This window comes from Papilio machaon, chromosome 27 (assembly GCF_912999745.1).
Source record: "Papilio machaon chromosome 27, ilPapMach1.1, whole genome shotgun sequence".
NCBI lineage: Eukaryota > Metazoa > Arthropoda > Insecta > Lepidoptera > Papilionidae > Papilio > Papilio machaon.
In genome coordinates, this window is record NC_060012.1 from 586,464 (window position 1) to 599,925 (window position 13,462).

General features: G+C 35.3%; 1 protein-coding gene across 1 annotated transcript; it reads left to right on the forward strand.

Annotated features, from left to right (window-relative positions):
* Positions 1–12,437: 12,437 nt before the first annotated feature.
* On the forward strand, positions 12,438–13,196 carry LOC123722547. Its single transcript, XM_045684659.1, has one exon. The coding sequence runs from the start codon at positions 12,438–12,440 to the stop codon at positions 13,194–13,196; it is 759 nt and encodes a 252-aa protein (XP_045540615.1).
* Positions 13,197–13,462: the final 266 nt, after the last annotated feature.

Here is a 13,462-nt window from a genome sequence, read left to right on the forward strand (position 1 = left end):
CCGTTCTCTCTGCAACTCTTTTTCTGCTGCATATTAACGACCTGCTCATTCCCGGTATCTTTGGGTATGCAGATGACAGCACAGTTATAGAGAGATATCTACCGGTAGGTCGGACCAGTCGAGATCAAGTACAGTCTGAACGTGAGGCCATGGTAGAGCGTACTAATCGCACACTCGAGGCAGTCTCATCTTGGGGACAGGCCAATCTTGTGCGATTCAACGCCGCCAAAACACAAGCGTGTGTATTCACCGCCAAAAAGAGCGAGTTCACCCTAGCTCCCACTTTCCAGAATGTGTCCCTCGAATTCACCAACTGTCTGCAGTTACTGGGCGTCGAAATTTCGTCGAATCTTAACTTCGGACAGTTCATAGAGTCTAAGGCGAAGGTAGCTGCAAGGAACCTTTCAAAGGTACGGCGGTACTTTACACCGGGACAGCTTTTGACCCTGTATAAAGCACAGATCCGGACATGTGTGGAGTACTGCTGTCATATCTGGGCAGGCGCAGCAAAGTACCAACTCGCGACACTAGATTCGGTGGAGAGGCGAGCCAAGAAGTTGTTCGGTGACCAAGACCTAAATCTAATCAGTCTTGAGCACAGGCGTAGAGTGGCTAGTCTCTCGGTATTTTACAGGCTGCATTTTGGGGAATGTGCGCAGGAATTACACGATATAATTCCACCATCACCATTCTACCATCGGACGTTTAGACATACGGCTGGAATCCATCCTTATGTAGTAGACGTGCCACGCGTTCGAACGAAAAAGTTTGAATCATCGTTCCTTGTGCGTACTGCTAAGGATTGGAATAAGTTGCCGGCGTCAGTTTTTCCGTCCAAATACGATGTGGGGGCCTTCAAGAGTAGAGTGAATAGGCATCTACAAAGCTAGCGCGTACCATCTTTTGGCCACATCTTCACCTCACCGGGTGAGATCGTGGTCAAGCGCTAACTTTTCCAATATAAAAAAAATATATATATAAATTCAATTGTTTATTTGTTTTATTTCTTGGTAGATGTACAAAGGTGGCTACAAAAGTAGAGAAGACCGAAGCAATTTTGAATCAATTGGAAGAGGTTAAGCATAAAGAGTGAATTAAGATGAGCCAGCTGTTAGAGATGTATGGAAGAGTTCTGTGATGATGATGATGAAGATGATGTAGTTTATTTTTTACTAAACTAGATTAATGATTATTTTCTTCATCATATTAGAAACATGTTGCCCACAACTGGACGTAGGCTTCCCCAAAGTTCGTCACAATGCCCGGACCTGTACCGCCAAGATACTCCCTCAACCCTCAGCATCACTCAGATCATTATCATCATCCCGCAAGATAACGAGTAATTCTTGGTTGTAATATTACTAATATTATAAATGCGAATGTTTAGATGTATGGATGGATAGATGAATGTTTGTTTGAAGTCATCTCCGGAAAGGTTGAATAAATCTTGATACAATTCGGCACATATGTAGAACATGGTCTGGAAGAACACATAGGCTACTTATTAAGTTTATTTTTAATTCCGCGCGGACGGAGTCGCGGGCGACATCTAGTAATTTAATATTTTCGCCAACCCAAATGTGTATACGCTGGTATTACATTGTCGCGTTGACGCGGGTCGCATAATTATTAGGAGTTTTCTTAATGACTGCAAAAACGGAGGCTCTATGTCGAATTTACAATAATGAGGACGTTTTGTTGCTATTAAAGGATGTGGGTAACGTCCTTTGTGTTTTGTTTCGGGGTAAATGTGTTTTGTGAACATTTTGTTTAAATTAGATATATTAGCTAAAAACTTGAATTTTTATTTAAAAACTAAGTAGTATTTTATATATGCTATTTACCTCTCAGTGAAGTAAATTAATGTATTTAATGACCGTATTTTGTTGGTTAGCAAGCAAATTTCATTTTACAAATAATTGCCTTTATTTTAATAGTAGGCGTTTTATAACTGTGTTTGGGTACGAATGGTGGAAACAAAAGTAATATTCAAATTGTAAACAGAAATAAATATTTGACTAACAAAATAGATATAATAAGAGTTTTAGCATTTTTAAAGTACAAAATATAAATTCTTCATACGTTTGTATTCAGTACGTAATGTAACAAAATTATAAAACCATACGAGAACTTTATAAATTAATTCATTTCAAAATGAAAGTTAAACTGCACGCACATTTCTTTTTTTCTTTTAACACAAAAGCAGAAAATTTTTCGTTTGCGAAATTCATTTCATGAAAGCTACATAGAGTGAAAAATCACTTTAAACGAAATATGCACAGACTGCGATTATTTAACAGTGATTATAGAGTAATCTATACAAATTAATAAAATTGTAATGTCTGGATGTAATATAAAAATTACATATGTGTGGAATACGATGTATTTGCGTTGTTTATAAATAAAAACAAATTTAAAAAAAAATCTGATAGTATGTATGTATCTCTATCCATAAGACGACAGACGCGGGAATATTATACACTACTTTTTTAAATTCCAAGACGAAGTCAACGGCGACACCTAGTTACGTATATTCGTTCTATAAACGTTGTTGTGATGTAACATGGAAATATCAAAGTAACTTTGTTTCAACTAGTGAAACATGTTGTATAAAACACATTTTTATCCCACAATTACTCTTAAAAAAAACAACAATAATATGTATATTTTAACAATATATAGGTGTTTTAACAATAGAAACTGTTAGAATAACACTAGAATAGAACTGGTAGAAAAGAGACGTAATTGCAGGAATAATCCCTTATCTCTGTCTACTCCTAACAGTTGTAGACTTGAATGCTTTTTAGCCGACTTCAAAAAGAAGGAGGTTATCAATTCGACTGAATTTTTTTTTATGTGTGTTACCGCGAATCTCCGCCCCTGGTAGTCCGATTTTGATAAAAATTATTTTAATCGAAAGGAAGTGCTTGCAGAGGGGTCCCATTTTTTTTTTAATAACTAGAAGACCAGTAGATTTTGAATATAGCTTCAAAATTTGTTTTCAATAATTAGGGACATTTTTGCTTTCAGCGCTTACGTAGGCTAAACTATAAGACCTACATAAAAATGATGTATGGCAAATTGTAGCTCTTTAAATTTTGTTTTATAAATTCATTGCCAGTTTCATAAAAGTGTAATCATGACTACGAACATTAACTTCAACGTATCAATTCAACAAAATATTGTCGAATATGAAAGATGCAAATGAAATCAACGAAAAACAAAAGTTTATAAAAAAAGGAAATAGTTGAAAGTTTAAACAGAAATAAGCGAGAATAGGCGCTGAAAAGGTCTTTTTAAGTAAAATTCCATTTACTAATTGGATTTAAATTGCACGCAGCTTTTTTCGTCGCTTTTCGGCGGAGCAGTATGTATATTTATTTCAATGGAAATTACATTTCCGTGAAATACGATGTAAACAAAAATAACTGTAAAAAATTTAAGTAACAAAGACATTATTTATGTTACAATTAGCTTTCGTTTTCGTTTGTAATAATAATAGTGATTTATGAAAATATTATTTTTTTTGACTTGTTTAGGAAGATTTTAAATAATAACGTTAAATAAAATCTACTAGTCTTCTAGTTATTTAAAAAAAAAACAAAAAAACGGGACCCATCTGCAAGCACTTCCTTTCGCTTAAAATCATTTTTATCAAAATCGGACCACCAGGGCCGGAGATTCGCGGTAACACACATAAAAAAAAATCAGTCGAATTGATAACCTCCTTCTTTTTGAAGTCGGCTAAAAATATGTTTTAATGAATAAAACGTTATTTATATGTATTTTTATAACCCAATCATTAAAAATTATAGTTTAGTTACCAATCGTTTTAAGGACACATTGTTAGAGCAACAGAAAGTCTTAATAAATAATCTATATACGCTTTAAAAATACCATAAATTTGCAGTCTATACTAATCTCAGGGACACTTACTGTATTACTACAAAAAATACTATTAGACACTGTTTAGTTAAACACGTCTTTTAATCATTTGACTGCCACTTGATATTATTAATGTCAATGTTTATATGTATCACAACAATGCTTTCGATATAAATACTTCATTATTTATTTGGTAAAGATCGGATTTCGCAAGCCTACATATCTAATATATAAAATTCTCGTGTCACAGTTTTCGTTCCCGTACTCCTCCGAAACGGCTTGACCGATTCTCATGAAATTTTGTGAGCATATTCAGTAGGTCTGAGAATCGGACAACATATATTTTTCATTTTTCGTTTTTTTAACTGCGCGCGGATGGAGTCGCGGGCGACAGCTAGTCTATCTATATATATAAAAGAAAGTCGTGTTAGTTACACTATTTATAACTCAAGAACGGCTGAATCGATTTGACTGAAAATTGGTGTGCTTAGAACTTAAAAAACTTAAAGCTTAGAACCAGGAAACGGACATAGGATAATTTTTACCCCGTTTTCTATTTTTTATTCCGCGCGGACGGAGTCGCGGGTAAAAGCTAGTACTTAATAAAGTTACAACAACCATGATTTGTCAAAAAACCGCGCCAGACGATAATCTCGGTATAAAATGGTTGACGTATGTTTAAGTTAAAATGTATTTGAAACACTAAGTTATTTATAGTAAGGTCGTAAATGTATAATAGTGCCATTTTGTTTGTTAAATCACCCACTGGGAACAGTGAAGCAAGATTATGACGTTTTTATATATTTTTTATTTTACCACCGCACAGTAAAGTTTTAATTACACGATCTTTGGCGTCTATCTTAAAGCTATTTGAATTTTAATATGCATTGTATCCGTGAAGTTTTACAAATAGAGAAAGGGGGATAACAATACTAGCTGACGACCGCGACTCCGTCCACGCGGGATTAAAAACAAAACCTAATTAGTGTAGTAACCTAACCAAAGCCTATGTTTTCTTACAGAATATGTTCTACATCTATGCCAAATTTCAGCGAGATCCATGCAACTGTTTTGGAGATACATTCAAGCAAACATCCATCCATCTAAACATTCGCATTTATAATATTAGAAAGATTTACTAGTTTATATAGTCTTTGAACGTATTATTTACCAGGAGTACCAATTATTACTATAGAAGTGATGTTACCACGTTAATCTGACCCGACGCGTATGATTTTTTTTTTTAATAGAACAAAAGACATCTTCAGACGGATACTTCGTCTAATTCGTCGTTTTAATCTATATACATTAGTAAGTACTTATATAAAAAAGATGAAAAAAAAAAGAGCGGATGAGCTGTTTGCTATAAAATGGTGGGGAGAACTATACGGACAAAGTATACTTCCTATATCGTTTCCTTTTTTTTAAATCTGCGTAGATAGAGTCGCGAGCATAAGCTAGTAAATAATAATAAACCTCTTAGTAATCTCTAGGGTGTAGTTAATTATTAGTAAATAAAAAAATACAAATGAATAGTTACTTTTGGACAAAAGTAGTTTTAAAATGGAGTAGTCAAATTTTCAACGTCCCCTTTGAAAAGCGAAACATTGAAGCATTCTAGGGGCATAGAAATTCCGTTTTAAGTAAATTTTTCAGTTTGTTTGAAGCATTTACAAAATGAATTTCTGCAACTGAAAATCTGAAGCTTTTGTAAATCATTTTGAAATAGTTTTTAGTTGAGCACTTTGCATAGTTTAATTTTTTTTTTATTTTTTAGTTTTGTTCAGTTTACAATTTTTAGTGTATATTAAGAGATTCATTTATTTACGGGATATGTTTTGAGTTAAATAAACTTGTATGAAATGTTGCACCTCTTTAAATGCTTTAATTAGTCCCTAATTTTGTAAAAGAACTAATATTGAATTAATACATTTATTTCTTTTTCCTTATTGATTTTTAATTTTTTAATTATTTTATTACTTTACTAAATTTGATTTTTGTATTGTCTGACCGTAAATTAGTAAATTATCCGTGTTTGAAACATTTATCTCATTAAAGCTTCGGAAAGATCCTCGCCTGAAGAATTTTATAAATACGTTATCCCTCCACATCTCAGCATTCAACGATTTCCTAGTACCTAAACTTCCTGCTCTCTAGATTAAACTGTCTTAAAATAAAATTAGTCGGAAACAAACTTGACATATATATTTCAGAGTTTGATTAAAGCTCAAACTGATTATGTTATTTTTTTGTATAATTTTAGTTTTAAATTTCAAAGGGCGGCGATTACTGTTTAAAGAAAACGTTTTTAAACCATTAGTAATATTAACAATGAGATAATGGGTTTTAAATAGAAAAAAATACTTTTGTCATAAACATGTTTTCCATACTTACTGTCCATCTTAGCAAACATATGATGTAGTAAAATTGCAATGAAAATTCTCCAGGCGTTTGATCTAAATAATTTTACGTCTCACTTATCACGATCTTATAGCGGAACAAATTTAATGCAAATATGTAAATATTTCTATTTTATTTTAGATAAAAAAAAATTACTTATATTGAGATCAAATAAATCGCTTTTTATAAGAGTGAATATTGCAAAGATGTTTGATAATATTAACCTGATAAATTGTGATTTCGATATAAAAGAAAGTATAAGACTACAAGTTCAATTTAACGGTTACAATTTGACCGCATAGCCACAAAACATCGCGTCGGCCGGAAATGGGCTTATTACGATTGTGCGGACGCCTATTCAAAGGCAAAACCGGATCGCACGCTATACAAAGCTCAAGTTACGATTGATAATCGATAAACAACACACCTGCTACAAATTATATATGCAACGGACTTGATTATTTAATTCATAAGATACTAGTATTAGTAGGAATACTCATTAATGCTTACAAGTTTTATTTGTATCCAAAAAATATATACATCAAGTACACAATACTAATGTGTAGGTACTTAAATATATTAAGTTTTTTAAAATAAGCTTTTATTATGTTCTAGTTAATTAAAAGAACTAAAATTAAAACAAGATAAACTATTCGTAAAGACAACTCAAACAAGACCAATCTCGATGAAGTTGTGTCACTTCCTAGCGCATTTTCTATGGCCACCTTCCAGCTCCAACATTAGATCAGCACCATAGTATCATAATAATGCATTGCCACGCGATTTGCACATGAAAAAAAAAATCGCTTCAATTAGTAACCGGAAAGTCTTTTAAATTTAATTAGTAAGATTTGATGACCAAATTCGGGACAGCTGAAACTAAATAAAATCTTGTAAAAACCAATAAACCGAACTGTTTCTGCCAATGACACCATGTGTGTTATTTCATCTGACACCTGGTGCGGACACCGGACAAATGTACATGAGTATTTTAGCCGTTTTCTGCACTCGTAATAGTTATCTGACACCTGATTAGGATTCAGGATGTCATGTTAGGTGCTTAAGTACACATATGACACCCTGCTGAATTTCTTTCCCAACTCAAAACAGACGTCCATGCATGAGTTAATAACGTTTTACTGTTATGTCATAAGATCTGTCTGTGAATGGTGCTGTTGGAGCGTTGGCTGCGGGGCCGAGGCCCTCGTGCTCATTATTACGAACCGGTTTATCAACGATATTGTGAATGGAGCGGAAACGGGCGGCACCAAACAGGTGGCCGACTATCACACCGATGTTCTTAAATGAACGTTAAAAATATGGCTTTAAAAAAATAAGAATAAAGTAGATTATTTTTTATTGCAATTATGTATTCTGTTGTTGCATGGGATAGTAGAAAATTCTATATTTAATAGTTAAGGTTTTTATCACTCATTTGTTTATTGTGGATACTTATAGGAACCGCTGTCTCTAAACATCAAAAATACGTATTTAACAAAACTTATTATAATTGCTATAACTAAGTTTAACTGCGCATAGAATGTACGAAAATTTACTTGGACTTATCCAAATAATTTTCGTACGTTTTCATTCATTTCAATATAAAAAGAGAATGGTGATAATAATAACAGAAAGATAAAATCACCTGCCATTGTCTTCTGTTCGAATTTGTATTTTTCCCGAACATATAAAATACAGTGGTAGATCCTGTAATAACAATATTTGTTGGATGTACGAATCTGCCGGATCGAACGTTGCAATACCACTACCACACAGAAAACAGGCGTCAAGTGGAAGCAATTCCGCGTACAGTCTGATGAGTGTGCGTACCAGAAACCTAATTTTAGTACACGTTCCTTTCCCACCCTTTTCTTATAAGGAAATGATGAGAAGGGGAAGTTGATTCCGCTTAGGAAGGGGAAATATTCTAACTTGTGTGTCCCCTCCTCTATCGATTAAAGGTAGGCAGCGCATCTGCAATTGTAAATGTCTACGGGCAGTGGTCCTTTCGCTATTTCGGCGATTTCAAGTGGCCGCACGCTCGTTTGTCATCTTTTAATAAAAAAACAAATAAATAATTACGTTCGCGGTTGCGGTGTAATTGCGGTCATCGTGAGATTCATTCATAACGCGACGCGTAATATATTCATAGTTAAACATAATGAACTTTTTTTAATCCATCGGCTTAACAAATTGATCGACGGGTTTCGGTTACACTTTTTTATTATTAAAACTTATCCGTGCGTTAAATCATTAACTAGATTAACTTAATTAACGATATTATGCTATCCTGGTACTTGGGAATTTTTCTGTGTATTTTTTTTTAATACATACATATATTTATATATTTTTCAATTAATAAAATTGTTATGTATCATATATTTTATTATGAATGCGCTATTAATACTAGTTGTCGCCCGCGACTCCGTTCGTGCGGAATAAAAGAAAACATAATTAGTAGCCTATGTGTTCTTCCAGACTATCCTCTACGTCTAGGCCAAATTTAATCAAGATCCTTTAAGCTGTTTTATACATAGTATATTAATAAGATTATGAGCGTCAATTATATGGGTAGGAAATAAACGTCCTCTACTGTAAATTTTCAATGCATATTTTGTTTTGTATCAAAAACTGTAAATAGTTACTTAAAATTCAACTCGATAAAAGAAAAGAAGAAGTAATATTGGTGAGAGAATATCCATACAAAACGAATTAAAGCAAAATAAAAATCCATAGCTTGTTAGCGTTGCGGTTTGAACTCTTGGCGTAATGCCAGAATACATCCTGATAAAGTTTTTCTTTTATTTGCAATCGCTACAGTAACTGTGAAACTATGTATCACAAAATTAAAATGCTCTCAATTTGTACTATAAACATACTTATAACAAAAACATAACTCACCAGTGGTAGAGATTGATTTCCGTTTGGCACATTCTTATCACACCTCTTGCTTGACGCCCAAAGCTGGATATAGACCCCCACCCAAAGATTACTACAATGATTGTTTATTACGTATACATTCATATTAATAAAAAAAAACACTTTTTATAGAATTACTAGGTGTATTAAAAAAAAACTTTAATGTAGCCTATTTGTTCTTCCAGAGTATGTTCTACATCTGTGACAAATTTCATCAAGATCCGTTCAGCCGTTCCGGAGATACCTTCAAACAAATATCCATACATCCAAATCCATCTAAATATTCATATTTATAATATTAGTAAGAAGTACGATATAATTCAAATCTTACTTTCAAATTAGAATAATTTAAATAATAATTTAAGCAAGATACACTTTTAATACGTACTCATTTTGTGTTTCTTTACTAAATCCACACTAAGGGTCACCCTTAGTGACAACTTGTAGACACTGAGTTAGCAGACAGTATGGTAATTAATAATAAAATGTAATTCTCAATTTTTAAATTATAATTAATAAATTATTAGGCACAATTCTAAGTACGCCTTAAATATACAAAGAAGTAACTTGTATTTCTTCAACCGAAGCTCAAAGTAATCCGAGATATAAGTTTGGAGCAACACATAGACTCATGTGCGTCACAAACTTTGGCCCCCGTTTACACAAAGCAAGTAATTAATTTAAGTTGGCTAAGTTGAGCAGCCTGTGTTGTCCTACGACTTAACAACTTGCCTAAAGTCAACTTGGAGCCTGTACAGCTTACGTTAATTACAAAAATAAAGTACATAACTTGTTATGTAATTGATTTTTATGTAGTATCGAATCTAATAATGGATAGTGTGACATTTATGTTTATCTAAAGAGTTTTTAACGCGACCTCGTCGTCACAATAGAAAAAGTAGCCTATAGTATACTCGAAAGCATCAGCTACCTTCCAGGTCCCGTCAAAATCGTTCCAGCCGTTCCAGGGATTTAACAAAATAGTTTTTTCATTAATAGCAACGCAAATACATCATATGTACGAAAATGTTTTTTTCTGCTCAACATACATACATTCCAATTTAATCAATATGTATAGAAAAAAAATAAGTACATAATTTAATTGTCAATTTAATCAATTTAAGGATAGAAAAATTAATCAATTATTCAAGGCGAATCCATTTTTGAACTCCCTTCCATACGAATACATAGTGATTACAATAACCTTTGTATAGATCTCTATTTTCGACAGTTCAAGGGATTACGATATTTTTTTCACCTATAAAAGTTTCTGTCTAAACTAAACCGACTTTGTCGCTTATAGAGATAGCCCGTTTTGAACGGACAATGACTCTAGCTTATAAAGGTTTCTTGCTTATCCAGGTATGATTGTATTTTTATAAATATTATTTCTGTTTGCAATATTATATATTAGACATAATCAAACAGATTTTTTATTAAAACATTAAGAAAATATTAGTAACTTAAACCACAAAGACAGATAATTAATACAAAAATATGTCTAAATATAAGAGATGTTTTGACAAGATGCTGTGCTTAGTCTCTATCGTGTAATAATTTAACTCGTAAAACAGATTTCGGGCTAAAATTAAGTGCTTACTTAATAACTTTGCTCGTTTAAAGTAAATTGACATTGTTATAATGCAAGATGTTATGGCTTTGAAGTAGGAAGTAAATACTTGAGTACAATATCAGTAATAAGTTTTAAAAAATGTACTCACCATTAAATGTAAACGCGTAGAGAAAATTTTAAGTAAAATAATATGGGCATTGCTTGCAGATGGCAATGTTCAGCAGTCACTCCGCTATTTTTTTTATAGCAGAAGGGGGCAGACGAGCAACGGACCGGCTAAAATTATTTGATCCAATGCCCATGGACATCCGCAACGCCAGAGGAATCGCAGATGCGTTGCCAACCTTTATGGAGGTGTACGCTCTTTTCTTGAAGGCCCCTAAATCGTAATTTTAGGGATAACAGGCCGCATACTCGTTTGCTTTGTGCTATAAATAAATAAGTTTTTTTTTGTGATACGACTATATTATTTTGTACAAAAATTTGATAATAATTGTAGACTCCATTTGCACAGACAGTATACTAATGAGGCGACAACTGAATGGTTGTGTTTATCGGCAGGACTCGGCTTATGGACTCACTCGCTTATGACTTCTAAGGTACAATCATTGCTATATACATTAGTAATAAAAATATGGATATTCCTTTTTTTAATTCCACTTTAAATGGTGTTTTAAATTAAGTTAAATTTCTCTTACTCCTGTAACTGAATGCTAGAGTGATTATTTTTGAGAGTTATGTCAATTATTAGGTTTTATTCGTTTTGTATTCTCTACCAAAAAGTTAATGTTTCCAATTAGTTTTTAACTGTCTTATCCTTATTATTCTTACAATAATCTAAAGTTCCCGCCTCATTACCGATGTAGCTGTGAATCAAGAGGAATCGGACTATTTTAATTATTCCTACGTGGGTCATTAGCGATGGATCGCTTTCAGACAATCCAAGGAAAGTCTAGCGCTCGAGGGAATGGAATCAATACCGTTGAATGCTAAATGTAAACGTTAATTGAAGCAGAAGACTATTTATTATGTCATTTGATAGCTTTTAGTAGAAGTCTTTCTTGATTCTTAACTCTATCGTCTTTTGTTCCTAAAGATGTTCTAAAAGTTTTGATTTTATTTATGATATTTAAGGCTTTACCATAAAAAACTTAGACAGCATTTCAAATATATTTTATCTTAAACATACGTTAACCCTTTCATACCGTGACTAGTGCCCGGCGTGGATTTTTAATTTCATGGTTATTGAAACATTGATATGCTTAGATTTGCGAAATGCGATCTCTACCAAATAAATAATGAAGTACTTATATCGAAGGTTTTGTGGTGATACATATTTATGGTGAAACATATCACGTTGAAGTCAATAATAACAATCAACAGTCAAAGGGTTAAAACACGTGTTTAACTAAACAGTGTCTAACAGTATTTTTTGGAGTAATCATGTGTTCGTATCACCCGCGCCGCGCCCGCCCGCCAGAGCTGTCCTGAGCCTCAGCCTACCTGCAAGCTGTCTGCATCGTCGCCCGCCTGCTGGCTATCCAGAATGCTTCTACCAAATATTGAATCTACCCGCGCCGCGCCCGCCCGCCAGAGCTGTCCTGAGCCTTAGCCTACCTGCAAGCTGTCTGCATCGTCGCCCGCCTGCTGGCTATCCAGAATGCTCCTACCAAATATTGAATCTACCCGCGCCGCGCCCGCCCGCCAGAGCTGTCCTGAGCCTCAGCCTACCTGCAAGCTGTCTGCATCGTCGCCCGCCTGCTGGCTATCCAGAATGCTTCTACCAAATATTGAATCTACCCGCGCCGCGCCCGCCCGCCAGAGCTGTCCTGAGCCGCAGCCTACCTGCAAGCTGTCTGCATCGTCGCCCGCCTGCTGGCTATCCAGAATGCTTCTACCAAATATTGAATCTACCCGCGCCGCGCCCGCCCGCCAGAGCTGTCCTGAGCCTCAGCCTACCTGCAAGCTGTCTGCATCGTCGCCCGCCTGCTGGCTATCCAGAATGCTCCTACCAAATATTGAATCTACCCGCGCCGCGCCCGCCCGCCAGAGCTGTCCTGAGCCTCAGCCTACCTGCAAGCTGTCTGCATCGTCGCCCGCCTGCTGGCTATCCAGAATGCTTCTACCAAATATTGAATCTACCCGCGCCGCGCCCGCCCGCCAGAGCTGTCCTGAGCCGCAGCCTACCTGCAAGCTGTCTGCATCGTCGCCCGCCTGCTGGCTATCCAGAATGCTCCTACCAAATATTGAATCTACCCGCGCCGCGCCCGCCCGCCAGAGCTGTCCTGAGCCGCAGCCTACCTGCAAGCTGTCTGCATCGTCGCCCGCCTGCTGGCTATCCAGAATGCTCCTACCAAATATTGAATCTACCCGCGCCGCGCCCACCCAGCAGAGGTCATGTGCCAACGTCTACTTGTAAGAAGCCCGCATCCTTGCAATCCGGAGACTCCCCAGAATGTTCGTATCAAATATCGAATCTACCAGGGCCCCGACCCACCCAGCAGAGCTGTCCTGTACCAACGTCTACTTGTAAGAAGCCCGCATCCTCGCAATCCGGAGACTCCCCAGAATGTTCGTATCAACGACCATGGCTAGAGCAGAGCCTGCCCATAGTAACGGAAGATTCCACAGCAACGATAAAAATATGTAGAGCATACGTGATATGTAGCAGGAAGTCTAAAAGAT

Excerpts from the sequence above, each read along its gene's own strand:
- LOC123722547 (XM_045684659.1), top strand. The coding sequence starts at position 12,438 with ATGCTCCTACCAAATATTGAATCTACCCGCGCCGCGCCCGCCCGCCAG.